Below are 25040 nucleotides of genomic sequence, written 5' to 3' on the forward strand. Positions count from 1 at the left end.
GGTGAGGCACCTCAGTCACCAGCTCATGGGCAGTCATGCCTAATGGTTAGTCAGGTGCCTGGAGCTGGAACCAAGCTGTGGGCCAGGGCTTGATCTGAAGCCAAGGTTGGGGCCAGTATCAGGCCGGGCGTGAGAAGAGGGACCTGGAGTGAGGCAGGGGCCAGGAACAGATGGGTTCTGGGACAGAGGGCAGAAATCCCAAGCAGGCTGAGAGGGAGGGAGGCAGGTGAGCAGGGCCTATGCAATAGCCAGCCCAGGACTCCCCTAGTTGCTTGGACAGCGCCCTGTGCCTCCCTCCGATGTGCTTAGCGCCCCCCTGCTAACCAAGGGGGCTGGGGGTTTCCTGCAGGTAGGAGCTTTGGGGAGGGGTCCTTTGGGAACAAGGCTTCGCTAGCCCCCCGTCCGCTGGTGGGGTTTGCTGCTGGAGTACTGGCTGCGGGCCCAGGTCCAAGACCTGTGATTCTTCACAAGGAGAGTGGGGCTGGGATGGGGACAAGCCTGGGGCGGGGCAGAAGAGTCTGTGTCCACTAGAAATTCAGCTCCGCAATTCCCGCGTCTCCCCGTTCCTCGCCAGGGAGGGGTGTGTCTCCCTGTCCACTGCTGCTCGCGGCTATTCTCGGGGGGGGGGGGGCTGAAACGTCAGCCCCGCTGGTGACCCTGTGGGAGTCGATCTCATGCCACGTGATGGAATTTTTCAGCTTGGCTGTTTTCAGAGCTAGCAAGCTGCATGCACCAAGCCGTGGTCAAAGAACATTCTCCCCATTGCAGGGTCTTGCTCCCAGGAGGCGGGGAGCGCCTGTCGAACGCTGCCAGTGTCCGTTAGTCCCGCGTGCACTGGTGCATTGTACTACAGACTGCAGTGACGTGACCACATGCTGTTTTTTCCCTAGGACCCTGCCTCATTCAGTGAGAGACTGAGGAGAGGCGAGAGTGAGGAGGAGGAGGACTGTTTAGGTTAGAAAGAAGAGGGCACGTAGGAGGTACACAGAATGAGTACAGGGCTAGGGAAGGTATGTTGGCTGTCCCCGTTCACCTTGGGTCAAAGCGCAAGACAAGGGGATGTCACGCGAGGCGGAAAGCCAGCCGGCGTGCAGCGGATACAAAGAAACACGTTTACACCAGGCGTAGTAAACCTCCGGAACTCACTGCCACAAGGCGGTACTGAAGCCAGGGGGGATTCAAAAAAAGGATGAGACATTGGTTAATGGCTACCCACCGAGCCTGCCTCTGCAGAATGGACCACCCTGCACCCACAGCCCCACAGTGTGTGGGAGCAGCACTGCGCCGTTCCCCCGGGCTCTTTCTAGACCCCCACAGCCCTCCTGGGGAAGCCAGGCCGCTGTGTGAAGTTGCTCAGAGTCCGACCTTTGGAGACCAGTCAGAGGGTCTGGCTCTGTTAGTTCTAAGATGGTGCATCTGGTGGTAGCTGATACCTTGGCCTGTTGGGCTTTGTGTGGCCGGGGGGTGGAAGGCCCAAGAGCACGTGTCCTCCAGAGCTGAGGGGCAGCTACGTGGAGGTGTGGACTGGGACACGCTCCGAAGCGCCTCAGCAGGCCGACGGTCAGAAAGCAGGGCTGACGGCCCAAACCACTGCTGTGTTCTGTAATTGGATTTCCCCAAAGCAGTCCCAGGGGTGAACTCCCAGCTCACTGTAGCGGTCCTGGCAGGGTGCCACAGGCAGTCCTCTTAGACTCTCCGCTCTGTCTTGCCACCCGTGGGAAACTGGACTTCGCGATAACAGTCCCTGGCACCAAAACTCTCACTGCAGCAGGTTGCTCCTGGTCCCAAGGGCCCAGTCCCGCACCCCAGATCAATTGGTACTCCCACTCCTACCCCCAAGACCGCTCTGCAGCCGATTCGGTAGTGAGCTGCAGGCTGGCGGGCTGGCTGAGAAGGAAACGTTACAGCAGGTAAAACAGCTGTACGGGGGGGTCAGTTTGGAATTCCAGACGGTGGCCGTGATGTGACGAGCTGCCCATTTCCCGAGTCGTACCCACAGCGTCTCTAGGGATCTCCGCTTTGCATCTGGCAGCTCCCCCAAGGGTCCACGCGGCCCAGAGATGACGTCTCTGTCCTTGAATCCGTGTTTATAGCTGCTTCTGACCAGAGGCAAGCTTCCCCCGGAGCGGTGCCCGCGTGGGCCGAGCACTGCAATGCCAGGCCGGGCAGGCATGCGGGAAATGGATCTGGGCAAACAAACCTGGCGCCATTCATTGCTGAGATCACAAATTTGGTCCTTAAAGGTCGCTGCCTTGCTGTAACGTGCTGGGACGTCTGTGAGCTTTGATGTCCTGCTGCCCTCGGCAGTGTCCAAAGGCAGGAGCTGGCTAACTGACATGCCCACAAGTAGCCCTCCACGGGGAACCCCCCAGACCCAGGGGTGCAGTGGGTTTCTGCTAGGCAGGCACTAGCTGGCGTTGTTAGGGTGACGTGGCAGCGTGTGCGCCATTGCGGCTGACACCGAGTGGCCAGTAGCGCTCAGGGAAGGGACACGCAGCAACTGGGATCTGTGCCCGTTCGAACAACGTGCATCTTAGTGCAGCCCAACGCGGGGTCATGCCTTGGAACAGGAGATGTGCCGGCCCTACAGCGCGGGAGACGGCCCCTGGACAGCAGCAACTGACAAGCTCTGGGGTCTCGTTCTGGATAGTTGGCTGAGCGTGAGCTCCGGGGTGATGCCTGGCGGACGGGCTGGTGTGGCCCTTGCATGTCTCCCTGGGGGGGAAGGGGTAGGGAGGGGTGCAGAGCACGTGGGTGAGCCCGACATTAGAGCACTGTGTCCGGGTGTGGTGCCCACGTTTCTCAAAGGGTGTTGTCAGTCTGACGAGGGTGCGGGAAAGAGCCCCGGGCGGGAGGAAACGCCTGCAGGGAGGACTGATGGAAAAGCAGCTGTTGAGGGGTCGTGCTTAGTGCGTGATGGGGCCCTGGCGGGGCCGGGCAGAACGAGGACCAGGGGCTGGAAGCTGAAGCCAGACAGCGTTTGTGTAGCAGGGGGTGCAGGTTTCACGGGTGAGGGTGATGTAACCCTGGGAACACACGGCCGAGGCCGCGGGGGAGTTTCCATCTCTCCCTGCCCTCGGCCCCAGGCTGCGCGGGTCCGGAACGCCTGCCAAGCCCCAGTTCTACCGGGGCGACGCTGGCTGGTCGTGCCCTGTCAGATTGGATGGGCCGCTGGGGCCGTCTGGGCTTCAACTGTATGAAATGACTCGCCCGCTGCAGGGCTTCTTGTGCCTCCCTCGGGAGCTGCTGGTCCTGCCCAGTGGTGGAGAGGGACCTTAGCTAGGGGGGCCCTGCTCGCGTGTGGCCGGGCAGTCCCTGAGGCTTGCGGGGGGAAGGAGAATGGCCCACACCAGCCGGATCCACAGGCTTCCCTCCCCCACACAAACCACGAGCTGAGCATTCGGACAGCTCCCTTCCAGCCCCATGCCCGCCGACGGGCCCCCCGCTGGCAATCGGGCAGCTCCCAGCCAGAGCCTTCCCAGGCATTACCCCCACCCAGAAACGCCTCCAGCTGCCCGGTGCTCCGGTGCCAGGCATTACCCCCCCAGACACTCCTCCTCCAGCTGCCCGGTGCTCCGGTGCCAGGCATTACCCCCCCAGACACTCCTCCTCCAGCTGCCCGGTGCTCCGGTGCCAGGCATTACCCCCCCAGACACTCCTTCTCCAGCTGCCCGGTGCCAGGCATTACCCCCCCAGACACTCCTCCAGCTGCCCGGTGCTCCGGTGCCAGGCATTACCCCCCCAGACACTCCTCCTCCAGCTGCCCGGTGCTCCGGTGCCAGGCATTACCCCCCCAGACACTCCTCCTCCAGCTGCCCGGTGCTCCGGTGCCAGGCATTACCCCCCCAGACACTCCTCCTCCAGCTGCCCGGTGCTCCGGTGCCAGGCATTACCCCCCCAGACACTCCTCCTCCAGCTGCCCGGTGCTCCGGTGCCAGGCATTACCCCCCCAGACACTCCTTCTCCAGCTGCCCGGTGCCAGGCATTACCCCCCCAGACACTCCTCCTCCAGCTGCCCGGTGCTCCGGTGCCAGGCATTACCCCCCCAGACACTCCTCCTCCAGCTGCCCGGTGCTCCGGTGCCAGGCATTACCCCCCCAGACACTCCTTCTCCAGCTGCCCGGTGCCAGGCATTACCCCCCCAGACACTCCTCCAGCTGCCCGGTGCTCCGGTGCCAGGCATTACCCCCCCAGACACTCCTCCTCCAGCTGCCCGGTGCTCCGGTGCCAGGCATTACCCCCCCAGACACTCCTCCTCCAGCTGCCCGGTGCTCCGGTGCCAGGCATTACCCCCCCAGACACTCCTTCTCCAGCTGCCCGGTGCCAGGCATTACCCCCCCAGACACTCCTCCTCCAGCTGCCCGGTGCTCCGGTGCCAGGCATTACCCCCCCAGACACTCCTCCTCCAGCTGCCCGGTGCTCCGGTGCCAGGCATTACCCCCCCAGACACTCCTTCTCCAGCTGCCCGGTGCCAGGCATTACCCCCCCAGACACTCCTCCAGCTGCCCGGTGCTCCGGTGCCAGGCATTACCCCCCCAGACACTCCTCCTCCAGCTGCCCGGTGCTCCGGTGCCAGGCATTACCCCCCCAGACACTCCTCCTCCAGCTGCCCGGTGCTCCGGTGCCAGGCATTACCCCCCCAGACACTCCTCCTCCAGCTGCCCGGTGCTCCGGTGCCAGGCATTACCCCCCCAGACACTCCTCCTCCAGCTGCCCGGTGCTCCGGTGCCAGGCATTACCCCCCCAGACACTCCTTCTCCAGCTGCCCGGTGCCAGGCATTACCCCCCCAGACACTCCTCCTCCAGCTGCCCGGTGCTCCGGTGCCAGGCATTACCCCCCCAGAAACTCCTCCTCCAGCTGCCCGGTGCCAGGCATTACCCCCCCAGAAACTCCTCCTCCAGCTGCCTGGTGCCAGGCATTACCCCCCCAGAAACTCCTTCTCCAGCTGCCCGGTGCCAGGCATTACCCCCCCAGAAACTCCTCCTCCAGCTGCCCGGTGCCAGGCATTACCCCCCCAGAAACTCCTCCAGCTGCCCGGTGCTCCGGTGCCAGGCATTACCCCCCCCCGCCCCCCCCAGAAACTCCTCCAGCTGTCAGGCATTACCTCTGCCCAGAAATTCCTTTTTGTAAGAGACAAAATTCAAGACCCCTTTCCCCTCCCCTGCTGTCTCCAGCCCTTCCGCCCCGCCCCCCCTTGGCTTTCCGCCTCTGCCTCTCCTCCCCGTAGTCTCACTTCTTCCCTGTCTCCGCAGAGGGCGGTTCAGGCTGAAGGAGCGAGAAGAGATGTGGCACAAGGTGGAGGAGCTGGCCCGGCAGAACCCGCAGGTGAAGATGTAACTGGCAAGGGCTGGCCGGGGGAGGGCGCTGGCTTCTGAACACGGCTGACTTGGCCTGCGCAGAGCAGAGCCTCTCAGCGGGCTCCACCCCCTTGCTGAAGGTCCTGGGCAGGTGTGGAGCCCCGGGGGCAGCTGGTGCTTCAGCCCTTGTCATGACGCGGTTACCTATGGCCACTGCCTCCGGTCTCCCAACTGGCCTCTGACGTCAGTGGCGTTGGAGCAGCTGTTCCCTGGAACCGCCCGGTTACCGAGCAGGGAGTGTGCCCCAGACTGGCCCTTTCCTGCCGGGCCAGCCCAGGCGTGGAGCATGGCAGGCCACGCGGCTCGGCCAGCGAAGGGTGGGCGCCCAGCCCTGCCGCGTGCTGGCGTGAGGGTGGAGGGAGCTTTGCAGTTGGTGGGAGCCCTGTCCCTGTGGGGCTAGCAGGGGGATTCTGGTGCCGGAGTGCAGGTGCCACTAACCTAACTCTTTGTTCGTTGCCCGCAGTACCCCATGTATTACGCACCCCCGCCTCTGCCTCCCGTGTACTGCATGGAGACCGAGACCCCCACTGCGGAGGACATTCAGCTACTGAAGAAAACAATGGAGACAGAGGCTGTGCAGGTGAGTCAGGGCCCCGCTCCCTGTAGCGTTCCTCCGAGGCGGCCACTGCCCCGCGGGTGGCTCCATAAGAACCGAGAGATTGCCGGCCTGGCTCAGAGCAGGGCCCATCCAGGCCAGCGGCCCGGGGCCAGTGCCAGGCGGTTCTGAGGAGGCTCCTCAGCGGGGAGAGAGAAATGTGGGAGGATTTCTGGCCCTTCAAACCTGTGTTGGCATTTGCTGGTCGTGCTCCAGGTAAGTGTCCCCCTCCTGTGAGTCCTGCTTAGCTCCTACACGAGTGTGCGTGTCGTGACGGCAAGGGGCTCTGGGGCGTAGCCGCAATTTCTCCCAAGCACGCAGGGACCAGGTAGAGCTGTCCTACCCTCGCAGGGTGAGGCCAGGGCATGTGAGCCGGAGCCACCTCTGCTCCCTCTGGGCTAGGGGAAGGCGAGGTGCTCTCTGGTTAGCTCGTCCCGTGAAGCTGAGCACTGACCCCGGCCTTTCTCTAGATGCTGAAAGACATCAAGAAGGAGAAAGTTTTACTGCGCCGGAAATCGGAGCTCCCGCAGGATGTCTACACTATAAAAGCCCTGGAGGCCCACAAGAGAGCAGAAGAATTCCTCACCTCAAGCCAAGAGGCGCTCTGACGGGCTAGGGAGCTGCCCTGGGAGCCCTGGCCCCCATTCCCTGCCCCGGGGGTCCCAGACATGCACTTGGGTCTAATGTATAACTAGGGAACGAACATGGTGAGCTGTGCCTGTCCACGCCATCCTCATTCTTTCAGGGGAGAGTTGGTTTGACATCGTACCTCGTATCTCATCGCATTGTCCCCGCCTCCCTCTCACACTGGTCTGTGGGTGCATCATTCCAGGCAGGAGTCATTCCGTTCCCTGCTGCCGGGACGTGGGGCCAAAGCCTCCTGCCTGCTCCGCGGCTGGCCGGGTTTTCTCGGCCAATCACCCACCCCCAGGCCCCGAGCGTGTACCGTTGTCTGCAGCCAGGCCCGCTGGGAGCGGCTCAGTCCGTGTCAGGACTGCGAATTCTCAAGGGCTCTTTCCAGTCCAGCTGTAAGTGTCCTCCATGGGGGTTTCCCTTGGCAGGCGAGTCCGCTCTGGACTGGCCCAGCTTGGCAGGAGAAGGGACATTAACCTGAACTTTTCCTTTTTCACTGACTCTCCCCCCTTCTCCAGGGGGACTCTGCCATCTTTGAATGGAAGCACATTGTTCCTCTCCCTTTGCACCGCCTGCAGGAATTAAGTTCTTCCTTTGGCATGACACCCTCCCCCAAAGGCTCTTACAGGAGAGAGTGTCGCTTTCTCCAGCCATTCTTCCTCTGCTCTGGCCGTCCCCTAAACATGGCACCTCCCTCTGGTACTGAGATTCCAGGGGCAGGTGCCCCTGCTCAGGCTGCAGGCCCCCAGCTGGGTGCTGGCCTCTAGTGGGTGCCATGTCCCAGGGGCATCCGCTGCTCCATCTCAGCACCAGCTGGGCCCTGGTGTGGATTCCTCGCCACTGGGAGTGAAGCACTGGGCAGGGGGCAGGGAATAGGCTGTTGCCGGTGCACTGTGGAAGCCGTAGCTGCTGCAGGCGGCCTGAGCCAGGCTCACTTTCTGCTGGCCCGGTGGCAGGCGGCTGCTCTTGCAGCACAGGAGGGAGGAGCGTGTGCGCCAGTAGCTCAGGGCAGGTAACCGAGGGGCTATTGGTGTCCGGGGGGGGGGCTCCTTTGCATCCCGGCTCTGTGCTACCTTTAACAATCAGTGGCTGGGGCTGCCCTGGAGCATGGTGTCTGCGCTGCACATCCAAGTGTCCCCCTGCTGCTCTCCTGCTCCCCCCAGCCCTGGCTCCTTTGTCTAAACCCTGGGCGGGGGCCCCTGCCTGGCCATACTGAGCTCTGTTCCTGCTGCTGTTCCTTGGGGCCCGCTCCTGCTCTGGTGAATGCCCATCGCCCCTCCCCGAAGCAGCTGGCGGGGGTGTGTTGGCGCAGTCACTCCCAGGGCAGGTTTAGTTCTCTGGAGAGGTTGCTTCTCTCCCAGCCTCACTGGCCCGTCCCACTCTGGCCCCAGCCCCCAGCAGCCTCCTGTCAGTCGTACTGTGGGCTCATTCCCATCTCATCTCCGCCCGACTGTACTGTGCGCGACTGTTAGCCTGGAGCCAGGTGCTCAACCGGGGGGGGGGGGGGAAATGGGGGGGCTTCAGAAATATTTGAAGTGGCCCCAGAAGGGGCAGGGCCAGGACACCTCCATGCTGCTCCACCCACAGACCCTGATTGGCCAAGGGATGGGGGGAGCAGGCAAAGTCTTTGCCTCCCTGGAGAGAACCACCAGCTGTTCTGAACATCTGGCAGTTCCCTCTAGGTGCCTGTGCCCCTTGCCGGGCAGGGGCCAGGAGCGAGACCACACGCTCTCCCTGGCCGATTGGCCGGGTGTCCACGGCCCGGATCAACCTGCTTGGCAGGCCCGGTGCTAACCGCTTACCACGGGCCTGGCCCAGCTCCGCTACCGGCCCCACGGCAGGCGTAATGCTGGAGATGGGCAGGGAGCGTGTGCAGGAGTCTGTTGGGACGGTGCGGAGTCCTTTCTACCACAGGGGGACAAAGCGAGGGCTGGGCTGGGGCAACGGAAAGAGAAGAACTAGGACGTTGGCTTGGGGTTGTAACAAACACTGGCAGGACCCCACGGAGCAAGCGCCATGTCGCCCAGCTCGGAAGTGCTTCAGTGGGGTGCAGGCAGCTGCTCTGGGGCGCGCTCATGGGCGTAAATGGCCTGAACCCAGGGAAAGTGGCTTGGCTGTAGGAGAGGTGGGGGACGTACCTGCATTTCAGGTGAGGATGCTCCTCTCTGCTGCCTGTCCGGAAGAGTAGCCATGAAACTTTCCACCTCCATGTCCAACCAGGCCAGCACGGCCGCCCGGGCAGAGCACTGCCTGCTGGATGACAGACGTACATCGCCCTCTTTAATCTGCTTGTGGGTCAGGGACCCTCCCGTTTAGTACGTTCCAATTAGTTTGCTGCCTCTTCATTCCTGTGTCCTGCGTACATGGGGGGGGTGGGTGCATGCAGCACCCCTGCAGAGCTGGCAGCAGCGTTACAGGTAGTACGCAGCCCTGGGGAACTGTCCGCTAGGCCAGTTGTCTCTTGTACCCCACCTGTTTCCGAGCAGTCATGCTGATTTCTGCCTGTGGGCCCCTCCCCCCTCCTTCAGAGTTGGAGCTGCCTCTTCCACTTCTCCCATAGCCCAGCCCATCATGAGGGGAAAAGCAAAACTAACCGATGCAGTCACGCCCCAGACAAGTGTTAAGCTGCTTACAGATCATATGTACATATGGTGTACTTTATTTTCAGTAGAGCATAATAGTATGAAAGTGTTGGATTTTGTACAGCTGTCTCTGTATGTACAGAACTAAATAAAATGGATCCCTTGGAAAGACGCCACCCGAGCCTCCAGCTCCTGTGATCCGGCACAGCACCGTTGTTTGCGCTCCACAGCGGGCGGGGGCCACGCATGCACGGGTGAGAAGGGAAATCCCCTTTGGCACTAGCACAGCTCTGGCTCGAGCCAGCAGTGCCCATGGGGCACTCCAGTTCCTGGGGGGCAGAGTACTACTGACGACACCACAACAACACACCACGCTAGCTGAGAGCCGGGGGTAGGAAAGGAGGAGACGAGACAGATTTTGGGTCAGACAGCTTCAGTGGGAGACAAACCAAACCGCTTAGTGCTTCAGTGCCGGGGGAGGCCAAGTCCGACCCGTCAGAGGGGCGAGGGCCCTGGTCTGCCTCCCATCCTAGTCCCTGGTTAAAGCGTACAGGGGAGCACTTGGTCCTCGGCTCTCCCAGCAGGGACCTGGCGCTGGCTCTGGCTCTGCACGTCACTTCAGTTCCGGCCTAGAGGCGCTGAGATTCTGCCTGGCCTGCAGCGTTCGCTGCACCATAGCCGTCCACTGATCCTCCGAGATCTCGCTGGCCCACGCCGGGATTCCCAGGGTAGGCAGCTTCACCCCCGCCATCGTCCTTTTCACCAGCTCCACGTGTTCTAGAGACAAGCAAAGTCAGAGCACGAGGCCGGAGGAGCACCCAGCCCCACCGGTTCTGAAAGCTCCAAGCAGCCAGCACGAGCGCTGCCTCTCACTATCGCAAACTACTCCCCTTGGTCTGGAATAGAGGGAGGGATCCCTTACCTGGGTCCATAGGGATGGAACTTTGGCTGCTCTGAGCAGCAGCCCCCTCCTCCTCCTCCTCACTATCCACAGGGGGGTCCGGCAGGTGCAGCCTCAGCATCTGCAGGGCACAACACAATCCTCAGCAAAGCCCTCGGGCAGAACACGGTCTCCCTCCGCATCCAGCCCGGGCCTTCGCCCCAGCCCCACACGCCTCACTACGCCAACCCAGAGTCAGACCCCCCCTCCCCCAAGTACTGATGTAACTCCCCCTTCTCCCTCCCTCAGTGTGCCGTGAGCAGTGCTGCCTACGCTGACAAGTTCAGAGTGAGGAAAGCCATTCTGGTCCCGCTGTAGGAGCGGTCACCAACTGAGCTCAGGGCCCCCCTGGGCGTGGCAACGTACAAGCACAGTGAGATAGGCCTGGCCCTGATGGGCCTGCAAACAAGAGCAGAGCCTAATGAAGTGTCTGTAACAGGAGATGGACCTGGAAGTCGCCCCGGCTTCTCTAAAGATTAGATGGGAACTTTTAACACTGCCTGGGACTCTGAGACCGACAGCTCATTACCAAAGCTCAGAGGCAATCGAGTCCGCTGCCAAGCACTAATGTGGCACCTTTAGCGAAGCAGCTTATTTTCTGGAAAGACGTTTATTCGATCCCGTTCTGTCCTTTCTGGAGTTCAAGGGCAGCGTCTGTCGCTCTGCGTGCACGCAATCTCCTACACAGCACGCTCAAAGACCTCCCAAATCTGCCACCCCCCGTGCGCGAAGGAGCGGCTCCAGTTAACCAGAATGCAAACACTACAGAAGTAACTTTCAAGCCAACATTAACATTATGCAATATAAAATCACCCCCATTGTTGCTGCAAAGCTGAGCTGCAGCACCAGCCCCCTTCTAGGCCTGCCACAGGATCGGCTGCCACAGGTTTTAAGGGCACATCACCAGCAGGTGACACAAATCCTTGAGAGGCTGCAGGATGCGAACTCCAGGCAATATGATTCTTGCTTTCTCTAGATGCCTCCAGGAGCAGACTGTGGTCTAGCAATTACATTTGACAACTGCAGCCCTGTTAATGTCACCTGCAGGGAATGAAGTCCAGCGCTAGTGTAAACGCATGAGCCAATACCACTTGATCTAAAGAACAAGCTTACCATGGACCATAAACCTCCATGGGATCCAGCCGTTAAAAGGTGACTGAGCCACACTGTGGTAGCGTGGGTCACAAACGTCTTTCTGAAAGACTGGGGAGGGGGTGCAGGAGGCACGAGTCGATCACGTAGCAGAGCCAAGCACCAGAGATCAGAGCTCTCTACAGCTTTGCCTAAAGCCACCAGCGCTCAGGCACGCTGTCTGTGCAAAGGGCAAACGATACGTTAGCCACCAGGGCGGCAGCACGAGTCCCTGGCTCGTACAGGATGTGAAATGCAAGGAAGTCACAGAAGCTAATAGAAGAGCTGGGACTAGAACTCTTGCTCTCCAGTGGTTTAATGCCCCTAGACCAGGGGTGGGGAACCTAAGGCCTGGGGGCCAGATGCAGCCCCTGGGTTGCCTGGATCTGGCTCACGAGGCTTAGGGCCTCCCCCAACTTTGGGGAGCTCATGTTGGCGCTTCAGCCCCCCGCCACCTCTCCACAGCCCCCGACTGAGTTTTCTGTGGGTCAGCAGCCTCCACCCCACACACCTACAGGGCGCTGTGGGACATGGCATCGTGCTGGCAGATTCTGCTTCCCCCAGAATACGAGGGCCAGTTACTCACATCGTGGCTAGACAGCCCCCCGCAAAGGCCAAAATCACTTTACCCACAACGTGGCAGCGCCGCCCCCCCCCGACCTGCACCCCCCACACGTACACACACCTGCAATCGCTCCTGGATGCCAGAGGTCGTCTCTGCAGGGCCTGGGGGCTCCTCAGCTGCCAGCGAACCCTGGTCCCACAACCCCGGCTCCGGATCCTGGGTCAGGGGCTGGTAGACATAGCCGTCCCCGCCCTCCTCCTCCTCCTCCTCGGGGTCCTCGCTGCTCCAGTCCCCGGGCGGATCTGGGGCTCCCTCAGGCACCTCCTGCGGCCCCAGCTCCTCGTGCTCATTGGGACAGATCCGCTCAGGGCCCATTGTCCATGCAGCCACCAGCTCGGCGGCCATGCGCCAGCACCTCGGCCTATAGGAGAGCGGATCCACAGTGCTCAGCCCCCAACAGGCCCTGGGACTCGCCCCCTTCCCCCCCCCCCCGCAGGCCCCGGGCACTGGGACTCGCCCCCTTCCCCCCCCCCCCCCGCAGGCCCCGGGCACTGGGACTCGTCCCCCTCCTCCCCCCCAGGCCCCTGGCGCTGGGACTCGCCCCCCTCCCCCCCCCCAGGCCCCCGGCGCTGGGACTCGCTCCCCTTCCCCCCCGCAGGCCCCCGGTGCTGGGACTCGCCCCCCCTCCCCCCCCAGGCCCCCGGCGCTGGGACTCGCCCCCTTCCCCCCCCCCGCAGGCCCCCGGCGCTGGGACTCGCCCCCTTCCCCCCCCCCCCGCAGGCCCCCGGTGCTGGGACTCGCCCCCTTCCCCCCCCCCCCGCAGGCCCCGGGCACTGGGACTCGCCCCCTTCCCCCCCCCCCGCAGGCCCCGGGCACTGGGACTCGCCCCCCTCCCCCCCCCCAGGCCCCTGGCGCTGGGACTCGCCCCCCTCCCCCCCCCCAGGCCCCTGGCGCTGGGACTCGCCCCCCTTCCCCCCCCGCAGGCCCCCGGTGCTGGGACTCGCCCCCCCTCCCCCCGCAGGCCCCCGGCGCTGGGACTCGCCCCCTTCCCCCCCCCCGCAGGCCCCCGGCGCTGGGACTCGCCCCCTTCCCCCCCCTCAGGCCCCTGGCGCTGGGACTCGCCCCCCTCCCCCCCCCCAGGCCCCTGGCGCTGGGACTCGCCCCCTTCCCCCCCCCCAGGCCCCTGGCGCTGGGACTCGCCCCCCCTCCCCCCCCAGGCCCCTGGCGCTGGGACTCGCCCCCTTCCCCCCCCCCAGGCCCCTGGCGCTGGGACTCGCCCCCCTCCCCCCCCCCAGGCCCCTGGCGCTGGGACTCGCCCCCCTTCCCCCCCCGCAGGCCCCCGGTGCTGGGACTCGCCCCCCCTCCCCCCCCAGGCCCCCGGCGCTGGGACTCGCCCCCTTCCCCCCCCCCGCAGGCCCCCGGCGCTGGGACTCGCCCCCTTCCCCCCCCCCCCGCAGGCCCCCGGTGCTGGGACTCGCCCCCTTCCCCCCCCGCAGGCCCCCGGCGCTGGGACTCGCCCCCTTCCCCCCCCCCCCGCAGGCCCCCGGTGCTGGGACTCGCCCCCTTCCCCCCCCGCAGGCCCCCGGTGCTGGGACTCGCCCCCCCCCCGCAGGCCCCGGGCGCTGGGACTCGCCCCCCCCCCCCCCCCAGGCCCCCGGGCGCTGGGACTCGCAGCTCACCAGGTCTTCTCGCAGAAACCCGATTTCCTGCTCCGCTCACCGGAACCGGAAATGACTATTTGACCAATGGATGTGACGTCATGGATAAGCATTATGGGCATTGTAGTTCCATTGTCACTCCCAGCCTCCTCCCCCGCCCCTCCCCCATGGCCCCTCCCTCAGCCCTCCAGCCCCCTCCCCAACCCCTCACCCCCCATGGCCCCTCCCTCAGCCCTCCAGCCCCCTCCCCAACCCCTCACCCCCCATGGCCCCTCCCCCTGTCACTCCCAGAGCCCTCCAGCCCCCTCCCCAACCCCTCACCCCCCATGGCCCCTCCCCCTGTCACTCCCAGAGCCCTCCAGCCCCCTCCCCAACCCCTCACCCCCCATGGCCCCTCCCCCTGTCACTCCCAGAGCCCTCCAGCCCCCTCCCCATAGCCCCTCACCCCCCATGGCCCCTCCCCCTGTCACTCCCAGAGCCCTCCAGCCCCCTCCCCATAGCCCCTCTCCCCCATGGCCCCTCCCCCTGTCACTCCCAGAGCCCTCCAGCCCCCTCCCCAACCCCTCACCCCCCATGGCCCTTCCCCCTGTCACTCCCAGAGCCCTCCAGCCCCCTCCCCATAGCCCCTCACCCCCCATGGCCCCTCCCCCTGTCACTCCCAGAGCCCTCCAGCCCCCTCCCCATAGCCCCTCACCCCCATGGCCCCTCCCCCTGTCACTCCCAGAGCCCTCCAGCCCACTCAATGTCCTCTATGGCTCCTCTCCCGTCACTCCCAGAGTCCTCCAAACCCTTTCCCAGAGCCTCCTCTGCACCCCATAGCCCCTCCCTTCTCCCCAACACCCTCTCTCACATTCTCCTGAGTCTTCCTCCCAAATCATTCTGTTCAGAACCCCCCCCCCCACTTCCCCATCACCCTCCTCCCTACATGGCCTTTTCTCTTCATCATCCCCTGAGAAACCCCTATTGCCCTTCCTGTTCCTGCGTTCCTCACCAGAAATACGCTGCCGTGGTAGTTACGGACTAACCTGCCCCAGCGCCTGTTCCCTGCTGAAGACATGGGTAGCGGGGTACTCGGATGCAGGGGCGTGTATGTCCAGTGCTTCCCAAACTCCGTGTCTAATATTTACTCGGTCTAGTCTCCCTATTCTTCTTCACAGAGTGTAGATGTTAAGAATGGAAACGGAGCAATACGGTCATTCTAATGCACAGCACAGGCCCCCGAATGTCACCCGGTGGGTCCTTTATTTTACTGCATACAATCACAGCTGGGTTCAAAAAAGGATTAGATGCGTTCATGAAGACACACCCACCCATGGCTATTAGCTGAGATGGTCAGGGATGTACGCCCATGCTCCAGATGCCCTGGCCAGAAGCTGGGATTGGGTAACAGGGGATGGAAAATTGCCTTGTGTTGTTCATTCACGCTGAAGCATCTGGCGCTGCACTGGCCCAGAGACAATTCTGAGCTAGGTGGACCCATGGTTTTGACATAGTATGGTCATTCTTACGAGCCCACCCCTGCCCAGCAGGAGTGCCTCTGTTAGAAACAAGTCTAGTCTTGATAGAAGGTCTTCAAGTGATATAGTGATAGAAATGTAGCCGTGTTAGTCTGGGGTAGTTGAAGCAAAATGCAGGACAATGTAGCACTTTAAAGACTAACAAGATGGTTTATTAGATGATGAGCTTTCGTGGGCCAGACCCACTTCCTCAGATCAAATAGTGGAAGAAAGTAGTCACAACCATATATACCAAAGGATACAATTAAAAAAAAGTGAACAAATATGAAAAGGACAAATCACATTGCAGAACAGAAGGGGGATGCGGGGGGGTGGGAAGGGGGAGGAAGGAAGGTAAGTGTCTGTGAATTGCTGATATTAAAGGTAGGGAGAGTGGGATGTTAGTGAGTTAATGGTATTACAGGTGATAATTGGGGAAACTGTCTTGGTAATGGGTGAGAAAGTTCAAAGACTTGTTAAGTCCTTGTTGGTAAGTGTCGAATTTTAACATGAATGACAGTTCAGAGGATTCCCTTTCAAGTGCAGATGTAAAAGGTCTTTGTAGCAGAATGCAGGTGGTTAAGTCATTTAGAGAGTGTCCTTTCTGGTTAAAGTGGCAAGAAACTGTTTTCTCTTTGTGATCTTGTCTGATATCTGTTTTGTGGGCATTAATCCTTTGGCGAAGTGTCTGAGATGTTTGTCCAATGTACATAGCAGACGGACACTTTCGGCACATGATAGCGTAGATTATATTTCTGGATGCGCAGGAATATGTGTTCTTGATCTTATAACTCACTTGGTTAGGTCCAATAATGGTATCAGCAGAATGAATATGTGGACAAAGCTGGCAACGGGGTTTGTTGCAAGGGAAGGTACCAGGGTTGGTATTAGTGTGGTATGTCCTGTGGTGGTTGGTAAGAATCATCTTGAGGTTAGGTGGTTGTCTATAGGAGACTATGGGTCTGTCTCCCAGAGCCTCTTTGAGTATGGTATCCTGTTCCAATATAGGCTGTAGTTTATTGATAATGTGTTGGACAGGTTTAAGTTGGGGGCTGTAGGTGATGACAAGTGGTGTTCTATTGTTGGTTTTCTTGGGTCTGTCTTGAAGTAGATGGTTTCTAGGTATTCGTCTGGCTCTTTCAATTTGCTTTTTTGTTTCTCTGGGTGGGTAGTTGAGATTTATAAATGCTTGGTAGAGATCCTGAAGCTTCTGGTCTCTGTCAGTGGGGTTAGAGCAGATGCGGTTGTATCGAAGGGCTTGGCTATAGACGATGGATCGTGTGGTGTGTTCTGGATGGGAGCTGGATGCATGTAGGTAACTGTATGAGTCGGTGGGTTTTCTGTAGAGAGTGGTGTCTAATTTTCCATTGTTGATTTGTACGGTGGTGTCCAGGAAGTGGATCTCTCGTGTAGAATGGTCCAGGCTGAGGTTGATATAGAATTCACCACATCCTTAGATAAATTGTTTTGATGGTGTAATGGATAGGAGGAGTGCTGGCCAGCACCCAGTCACTAAAGGGTTAAATTCAGGTGGCTAGCAAGGGTGTTGGCACAGACCAGAAGAATCAATCAAGACAGAGTGCTGAAATTTGAATTGGATATAGATACCTTGCCTGCTTTCTTTGTGTGGGAGAGTTGAGCCAGGAATTGAAAGAGACAGACCGATTTACACCCAGAAAGGACTACCATGTCTGCAAGGAATTTGGGGCATGGAAGTGGACTGAACCAAGAGAAGATCGTGAGTAAGTAAAGGGAAAAAGTGACTCTAATCGCGATCAGGATATTTCCTTTATTTTGTAGTTTGGTTTGAACTGCTCTGTGTGAATCTCTGCCTCCCCTCCTCATTCACCATCTAAACATTGTTCCCAGAGATTTTCTGTGTTTTGTTTTCCTTAGTTGCTCTGTAACGTCCAGCAACCAGGTATGCTTTATTTAGTATATTTTTTGTTTTGTAATAAAAAAATCACTTTAAAAGTGACAATTTGATTCTTGTGTCCTGGAGAGTAACGGGTCAGTGTGTACATTTGCATGCCTGAGACTGAGCGGTCAGCTACCAGAGACTGCAATTGGTTTTTCTCTTTTATTTTTTTTCAAGCTCTTTTGGGGCAAAAGAGCTTGGGATACCCCTGGGGGAGAATTAAAGTGTTGGCCCCTGGTTTTAGGGATAAAGTCACTTGATGGTGGCAGCTACTCCCTCTTCCCCCTTCCGCCGCCCCCACAAGCCAGTGAATCTGTGACTCTGGGGGAGTTTTGGTAACCAGATCCCATAGAAGTATATTTCAAGTCTGCAGGCTCTTTCTACACTTAAAGTGCCAGAGTGGGGTACAGCCCTGACAGTTGGTTAATCACCCTCTGCCAAAAAATGTACTTCTTATTTCCAGTTTCACCTTCCTTCCAGCCATTAGATATTGCTGTGTTTTTGTCTGCTAGACCAGAGACCCCGTGGCTATCAGAAATATTTTCCCAAACTAGGTACTTACGGACTGTGGTAAATCACCTCTTAAACTTCTCTTGTGGAAATGAAATAGATTGAGCTTCTTTGGTCTTCCAGACTGTGAATCACTCTGAGGTTCTTTTCTGAATCCTTTCCAATTTGTCAACACCTTTGCAAAGTGTGAACACATCAGTTGGACATAGTATTCCAGTAATGGGCTCTGCCCTGTTCAGAGTAATATCTCGCCTGCTGATATAACTATTGCTATTTGCTCTCTCACCTACCACTTGGAGCTCAGGTTCAGCTGATTTTCCTCTCTGATCTCTGGGTCCTTTTCTGTGTCATGGCTTTCCCAGATACTCTACTCTGTAAGGGTATAGACTTTGTTCGTACATGTATGACCTTGCTTTGAGATGTGCTAACCCTGGTGGTGTTCAAATGAGCACAGCTTATTAAGCTATCAAGATCATAGAATCATAAAACACTAGAACTGGAAGGGACCCTGAGAGATCATCAAGTCCAGTCCCCTGCCCTTACGGCAGGACCAAGCACTGCTAGATTATCCCTGACAAGTGTCTGTCTAACTTGCTCTTAAATATCTTCAGTGAAGGAGATTCCACAACCACCTTAGTTAATTTATTCCAGTGTTTAACCACCCTGACAGGACATTTTTCTTAATGTCCAACCTAAACCTCCCACGCTGCAGTTTAAGCCCATTGCTTCTTGACCTGCCATCAGAAGCCAAGGGGAACAATTTCCCCCTCCTCCCTGTAACGCCCTTTTAGATACTTGAACTGCTATCATGTCCCTCTCAGCAGAGTTGTTGACTCGAGTCCCACGACTTGAACTCGAGTCCCACTTAAGTTGCCTTGGTGACTCGACTTGAGACTCAACTCAAGTTCATTGTTTGTGACTTGAGACTCGACTTGAGACTTGCTAATTTTGTTAAATTGACTGGGTGAAAAAATTGTCCGAAAATGCCGATATTGATGGCTTGTACAAAAGTGACTTGGCATTTTTTAAATTAAGACTTGAGACTCGACTTGGGACTTGACTCGAAAGTGACTTTAGGGACTCGAGACTCGACTTGAGACTTGAACTGTCGTGACTTGAGTCTCGACTTGGACTTGACAATGACGACTTGAAGACAACACTGCCTCTCAGTCTTCTCTTTTCCAAACGAAACAAGCCCAAGTCTTTCAGTCTTCCCTCATAGCTCATGTTCTCTTGACCTTTCATCATTCTTGTTACTCTTCTCTGGACCCTCTCCAATTTCTCCACATCTTTCTTGAAATGTGGTGCCCAGAACTGGACACAATACTCCAACTGAGGCCTAATCAGCACAGAGTAGAGCGGAAGAATGACTTCTCGTGTCTTGCTCACAACACTCCTGTTAATGCATCCCAGAATCATGTTTGCTTTTTTTGCAAGTGTCACACTGTTGACTCATATTTAGCTTGTGGTCTACTCTGACCCCTCGATACCTTTCTGCAGTCTTCTTCCTAGACAACCTAGACTAGATCATTGTGTAGAACCAACCTGCTCTTAATATTATTCACCTCATCTTCACTGTTTTGATGCTACGTACAAAATGTTACCAGTGATGGTTTTATATTCTTTTCTAAATCATTAATGAAGACCTTGACCAGCCCAGAGACACGAACAGCTCCCTGTAGAACTGCATTAGAAACACACTGCTGAATGCACAAGAAATAGGAGTCTGGGGGGTGCTGCAGCACTGCCAGGTTTTGGACATCCCAAACACACGCCCCTGCTGGCCAGGGTCCTGGCTGTCAGCCGGTTGCTGCCCAGGGCCTCTGCTGCTGACCCTGCGTCCCCCTCAGCCACCAACTCCACTCTCATGCCCCACTGTGGGGTCTCACCTCGCCCCCGGGCCTGTGGTCCCAGGTGCTAGCCCAGCTGTAGGGGTGGTGAGGGGCACCGGCAGAAAGGAGCAAGTGGGTGTTCCCGCCCCAGTGGTGGGATGCTGATTCCCTGGTTTCAGTCGTGCGTTTGAGCTCTGTCCGTGTGTACCCCGCTCCGCAGGGGCTGCTGTGAGTCGTGTCAGGCTGGCTTGTCTGTCAGCCTGCGGGTGCAGACTGTGCAGCATCATGGCCAACCCCACCTGTACTCCCACCAGTAGCACACCTGGCCGGCCCTTCTCCGAGCCCCTTCGATGCTGTGCATGCCGGCAGGACTCGCAGGGGGGCTGGAGGAGCCAGCTCTTTGGGGGTACCCTGGGTAAGGTGAAGGGGGCAGGGTGAGATGGGGTGGAGGGTGGAGGCTGGGGGGGCAAGATGCATGGGGGGGCACGGAATGCAGTGGGGGAGGGGGCGGGGGGAGGCGGTGGGGGCAGCCTGCGCTGGGCCAGGTGGGCAGAGCCCCCGCCCGGCCTCTCGCAGGGAGGGCGACTCTCGGGACTACAAGTCCCAGGCTGCCCCGCGGCGCGCTTTCGGCGCATGCGCACTAAGCCCCAGCCCCTTCGGGCGGCGCTGCTGGCTCTTGGCAGGTGGCGGCTCGGCCGTTACCGCGGAACCGCGCGGAGCAGCCCCGCCCCCGCCCGCGCGCCGCGCCTGCCCCCAGGTAGCGGGGGGGCTGGTGCCTGGGGAGGGGCAGAGCGGGGGGGCTGGTGCCTGGGGAGGGGCAGAGCGGGGGGGCTGGTGCCTGGGGAGGGTGGGGGGGGGGAGCTGGTGCCTGGGGAGGGGCAGAGCGGGGGGGCTGGTGCCTGGGAGGGTGGGGGGGGGGAGCTGGTGCCTGGGGAGGGGTAGAGGGGGGGGAGCTGGTGCCTGGGGAGGGGCGGGGGGGGGGAGCTGGTGCCTGAGGGGGTGGGGGGGGAGCTGGTGCCTGGGGAGGGGTAGAGAGGGGGGAGCTGGTGCCTGGGAAGGGGCGGGGGGGGGGAGCTGGTGCCTGGGGAGGGGCAGAGCGGGGGGGCTGGTGCCTGGGAGGGGTAGAGAGGGGGGAGCTGGTGCCTGGGGAGGGGCAGAGAGGGGGGAGCTGGTGCCTGGGGAGGGGTAGAGAGGGGGGAGCTGGTACCTGGGGAGGGGCAGAGAGGGGGGAGCTGGTGCCTGGGGAGGGGTAGAGAGGGGGGAGCTGGTGCCTGGGGAGGGGCAGAGAGGGGGGAGCTGGTGCCTGGGGAGGGGTAGAGAGGGGGGAGCTGGTACCTGGGGAGGGGCAGAGAGGGGGGAGCTGGTGCCTGGGGAGGGGTAGAGAGGGGGGAGCTGGTACCTGGGGAGGGGTAGAGAGGGGGGAGCTGGTGCCTGGGGAGGGGCAGAGAGGGGGGAGCTGGTGCCTGGGGAGGGGTGGGGGGGGGGAGCTGGTGCCTGGGGAGGGGTAGAGAGGGGGGGAGCTGGTGCCTGGGGGACCGGGGGGGGAGCTGGTGCCTGGGGGACCGGGGGGGGGAGCTGGTGCCTGGGGGGGCAGAGGGGGGGGAGCTGGTGCCTGGGGAGGGGCAGAGGGGGGGGAGCTGGTGCCTGGTGGGTTGGGGAGTGGGGGGGAGCTGGTGCCTGGGGAGGGCAAAAGAGGGGAGCCGGTGCCCGGGGTGGGGGGCAGAAAGAGGGGGGAGCTACTACCTGGTGGGGGGGAAGGGGAGGAGTCAGTGCCTGGGGTCGGGCAGAGGGGGAGGGAGCTGGTACCTGGCATGCGGGGGGTGCATGGGGGGGGAAAGCCAGTGCCCAGCATATGGGGCAGCAAAGCAGCTTTTCGAGGGTCCGTGCTGGTGTAGCCTGTCTCTGGGCTCTTGGCGATGGCCGCAAGCACGGCTGTTCTTGGCCTGGGGTGCGGTAAGGGCTGGCGGGGTGGTCAGGAATGGTGACGGTGTCCAACGGGGGCAGGAGGAGCGGGTCTGGGGAAGCTGCTTGTCTCCTACATGGTCTCTAACCTGAGAAGGGTCTCGTAGAGGTCTGGGTTGGAAAGCGAAACACAAAGCTACTTGATGCTCCTGTGGTGCCTTCCTTTCGAAGTCCCTCAGCGATTGTGTTTACTTCCAGGGGCCTTGTGCCCGTGGTCACTTGGGCATTTCTGACACTGAGATCCTTAGTTACTGGAACAAGAAACCCCTCCCTCCAGTTTGTGGGGTTTCCTTGTTTGAGGACCCTCCATAGAGCAAGGGTGGGGCCTAGAGATTTGTTTCTTGAAAAATAATCCAGTTGGACTTGTGGCTTCAGTGAGAGCCCAGATCCTCTGACTTCCTCTCTCCTGTTGGTTTCAGAGGGAAAATGGTCCCACTTCTGAAATCCGTGGCTGTGATGGGGAGACTGGTGGAGATATTCAAACTGCCTTTTACCCCCAGGGATCGACCTTTTGTTTCAGTTGCTATCACCAAGGTTTGTTGATCTTCACTTCACCTCAGTCAGTATGTATCTCCTGGATCATAACTTTCTGATATGTGCCTCAGTGGAGGTTGTTGTTAGTCAGGCGAGGTCCTCCCGATCTGTTCCTGACCGGTGTCTGGCTCTGTTGCTGATGGTAACCAGAAGGCTGCATGCATGTATGCTCGGTGATGTGTGCTGTGTTGATTTACGTGTTAATTAACACGGCAGACACCCAAGAGAGCCTCCAAAGACCATAAACCAGATAAGGATCGAAGGCACCCGGCCAGGTTTATTGTTAAGCGAAGTACAGTCACAGTTGTCAGTAGACTCTACTGAACCACTACGCATATGTACCCCATAACAATGGAATGACTGCCCCCTAGGTCATTCAAAGACTGTCCCCCCAAGACAGCACTTTATATTCAGGTACAAACAAGTTCTACCTCACTCCTGACGTGTCAAGTTACCACCCTCTGACGCTACTGAGATACCACCCATCATCCTGTGCCTCGTGGTTCAATTAGATCATCTCTATCCACCATGCTGTCATTTTAGACCCTTTCCTGAACCTGGGTCGGTATCTGTGAGGAGTGGGTCCCAAGGTTTTTTTTTAATGAGCTGGTGGTACCATGTGCTTTCAACTTATGCCCAGTACCAATGACTGTTCTACATTCGGTACCTAGTACCAATGACTGTTCTACACCTGGGCCTATTACCCGTTAGTGCTTTGCGCTCTCAGCCCTGTTTGTGCCAAGTTCTGTGAGCAGGGGCCTGCCTCTTGCTCACAGCTTAGCTTTGCTTTGTTAGCCATGTTTTGTCCATTGTGAGCTAGGCCTCTAATCAGGATTTTGCTACATGGGCTTTTGTTATAGGCCTTCATCTTACTACAGAGGTCAGTATTTCCTTGCTGTGTCCTCTGTTCTGGAAGGACATGTGTGTCCGCCATGGCTGCTTATGAAAGCTCTTTTGTATGTTCTTGTACCAAAACTTAGATCCCATTAGATGAGCTTTTTGTAGCAACAGGTTTGGGTGGGGCTGTTATCTTTCTCTTCCCTAATGGATAACGTTATGTGCTGCCACACCCAGACTGATAATGTTCCTCTTCACACCTTCTAATGAAAGGGCAGGACCCAGAAATGACTACTAGTAGTTGAACTTGCATTTCTGTTCTTAGAATCACAGGGTTAGAAGGGAACCACAAGGGTCATCAAGTCTAGCCTCTGCCAAGATGCAGGAATTGTGTCTAAACTGTCTAAGACAGATGGCTCACCAGCCTCCTTTTGAAAACTGCCAGTGAAAGAGCTTCCCCGTTCACCCGTGCATCAATTCCATAGTCCCACGGTGCTCACAGCTCGGTGGAAGTATTCCCTGAGCTTCAGTCGAAATCTGCTGTGCTGGAGTTTGAGCCCCTTGCCTCTTGTCCTGCCCTCTGTGGCCAGAGAGAACAGCTTTTCTCCATTTTTTGTGGCAGATTTTCAAGTATTTGATGCTATTCTTGCTCCTTAATATCTCCTTTTCCAAACTAAATGTCTGCATCTTTGGCTCCCAAATTCAGAGGCGTCTAGAGAGGCCCTCAGTCTGTTCTTACTCCGACATCTCCTAGGCCAGGCAGTGTATGTTGCAGAATCCTAGCGGGCTGCTTGTTGTCAATTTGGATTGAAGCCAAGAAATAAATGTGGTCTGAATCTCAGGCAAGACTTCTGCAGAGTAAGATGGAGCTGACGGGAGAACAGTTTCCTAAGGAAAGTGGAGATTGTTTAAAACTAGGACCAAGAATGTCTGTCTCTAGGGACCAGTCGCGCTGGCCCCCATGGGGAGGAGCAGGGCCGAGGTAGGAAAACTCCATTAACATCTTTTCAGAATAGCTTCCCGGGCTTGTGTGGCCCACGCGGGGAGCTTGGGAGGTTTCTGTCCGTGGCCGGGCCCAGCCAATGCTGGCATTTACTTTCCACTTCAAAAGCATATGGTTGCTCCTATCTTGCACTATAACCCCACTTTCACCTTTGACCTCTGCCAGGCGACTGATAGAAACATTTCTGCAAAGCCCTGATGATAATTTCAGGTCTCTTCCTAGTTGTTAGTAGAACCTTCTAGTGTGCTCCATTTCTATATGACCTCAGAGTGTTGCCCCCCTCCAGCAGGCTGCAGGATGCACGGAAGGGGGCAAGCAGGCCAGGGGGGAGCTGGGAGCTGCCCGCCCCCCAGGATGCGGCCGTGCAGCAGCACTTGTGCCTGACAAGTGCACAGACCCGGATCCCCCCTCCAAGGAGGGGCTGCCCTCCGGGGAGCACACCCCAGCCCCTCCGGAGGAGCCTCTGGCCAGGGGGCACTGCCATGGGAGGAGCTGCCGCCACAACAGTGCCAGCCCTGACATCTGCTAGTTTCTTGTATTGTTAATTCCTGAAACTCCTCCCCTCCTAGAAATATTCAGTGTCCCAATAAAGATCATATCAATGGTTAGAGATAGGCAAGTATCACATCATGGCTGTTTAACGGCTTGGGTGAGGGTGAAGGGGAAGGGTGGATCAGACACTAATTGAAATGTTTTCGTGTCAGTGACCTGAAACATCAAATAATTAAAGTCTCCCCTGCACCCACAAAACCTCAATTCTGATGAATCCTGATGGACCGAGCAACCTCACTGTTAGGCAGATGTCTTTGTCGGGGTTCTGCGATCAGTCTTGCCTGTAGGATCTGCTTGCTCAGTCTGAGTAAGGAAGCCCCCACAGCAAAACGTAGGGATCCTGTTTCTCCGCATGTTGCTAAATACTCGCTGTGGGCGTGAGAGAGTTCTAATTATAGATGTAGTGAGGTTTCAGGAGGTGAATGGGGTAAGTTGAGGTTGAGCAGGCGTTTGGCAAACCCCTACTTCCAGTCATGTTGATCAGACTTGCCCTTGGTTTGGGAGGCAGTTTTTTCCCTTGAGCAGTTCAGTTGCCTTGTGTGGCTTCGTGATTTCTGTTTAGAGCAGGTTTCTGTGGGAGTCCTGAGTATTTCACGCCAGTCACAAGTGCCCTCAGAGATTCCCTGAGAGCTCTGAACATACAGCAAACGAGACTTCATTGAATGACCTGGGAATCTGGATGAGGGGACGTAATGTCCTCTGGATGGTAACCTTTTCTGGCAACTGCTAGAGAGACTGAAAGGGATGGAGTTATACAGGGAAGTTTGTAATGGGACGGGTGGGAAAGCAGGGGCATTACATGGGTTATGCGGGAGAGCCTCTTCAAGAGGCCGGGGAGATAGAAATATCTGTGGCCATTGTGCGGGGATGCTGGTACAGCTGAAACTTTAGTGCTAATCCTGAAAGCACTTGCTAAGCATTAGCACTCTCAGCC

The 25040-nt window shown here is 58.7% G+C and overlaps 3 protein-coding genes across 6 annotated transcripts in view; 2 read left to right on the forward strand and 1 right to left on the reverse strand.

Moving 5' to 3' along the window:
• PPP2R5D (protein phosphatase 2 regulatory subunit B'delta) overlaps positions 1 to 9340 on the forward strand; it is a 41930-nt gene extending 32590 nt beyond the window's left edge. For 2 of the 3 annotated variants that reach the window (XM_075925906.1, XM_075925905.1), the window contains exons 14-16: positions 5254 to 5326; positions 5822 to 5938; positions 6424 to 9340. In XM_075925906.1, coding sequence (XP_075782021.1) covers positions 5254 to 5326; positions 5822 to 5938; positions 6424 to 6561 — 328 coding nt within the window. In that variant the 3' untranslated portion in view covers positions 6562 to 9340. Of the gene's footprint in view, positions 1 to 890; positions 2696 to 5253; positions 5327 to 5821; positions 5939 to 6423 lie in introns of those variants that run through there. The other variant, XM_075925907.1, reaches the window with a different exon arrangement.
• Positions 9223 to 13632, reverse strand: MEA1 (male-enhanced antigen 1). Its single transcript, XM_075925918.1, has 4 exons — positions 13484 to 13632; positions 11925 to 12225; positions 10091 to 10190; positions 9223 to 9945 (listed from the first exon to the last, which is right to left on the reverse strand). The coding sequence occupies exons 1-4, from the start codon at positions 13582 to 13584 to the stop codon at positions 9782 to 9784; spliced, it is 666 nt and encodes a 221-aa protein (XP_075782033.1). The 5' UTR covers positions 13585 to 13632; the 3' UTR covers positions 9223 to 9781.
• Positions 13633 to 19862: 6230 nt separating this feature from the next.
• The window catches only part of KLHDC3 (kelch domain containing 3), a 34393-nt gene continuing 29215 nt past the window's right edge, over positions 19863 to 25040 (forward strand). The window contains exons 1-2 of one of the 2 annotated variants that reach the window (XM_075925911.1): positions 19957 to 19975; positions 21600 to 21714. The gene's annotated coding sequence lies outside the window, so the exon portion shown is untranslated. Of the gene's footprint in view, positions 19976 to 21599; positions 21715 to 25040 lie in introns of both variants that reach the window. The other variant, XM_075925913.1, reaches the window with a different exon arrangement.

Source organism: Pelodiscus sinensis, chromosome 3 (assembly GCF_049634645.1).
Source record: "Pelodiscus sinensis isolate JC-2024 chromosome 3, ASM4963464v1, whole genome shotgun sequence".
In the NCBI taxonomy this organism is placed as follows: domain Eukaryota; kingdom Metazoa; phylum Chordata; order Testudines; family Trionychidae; genus Pelodiscus; species Pelodiscus sinensis.

Excerpts from the sequence above, each read along its gene's own strand:
- MEA1 (XM_075925918.1), bottom strand. The coding sequence starts at position 13,584 with ATGCCCATAATGCTTATCCATGACGTCACATCCATTGGTCAAATAGTC. Across the intron at positions 12,226-13,483 it reads GGTTTCTGCGAGAAGACCTG|GCCGAGGTGCTGGCGCATGG; the intron begins GTGAGCTGCGAG and ends GCTCTCCTATAG. Across the intron at positions 10,191-11,924 it reads GCATCCAGGAGCGATTGCAG|ATGCTGAGGCTGCACCTGCC; the intron begins GTGTGTGTACGT and ends TGTGCCCTGCAG.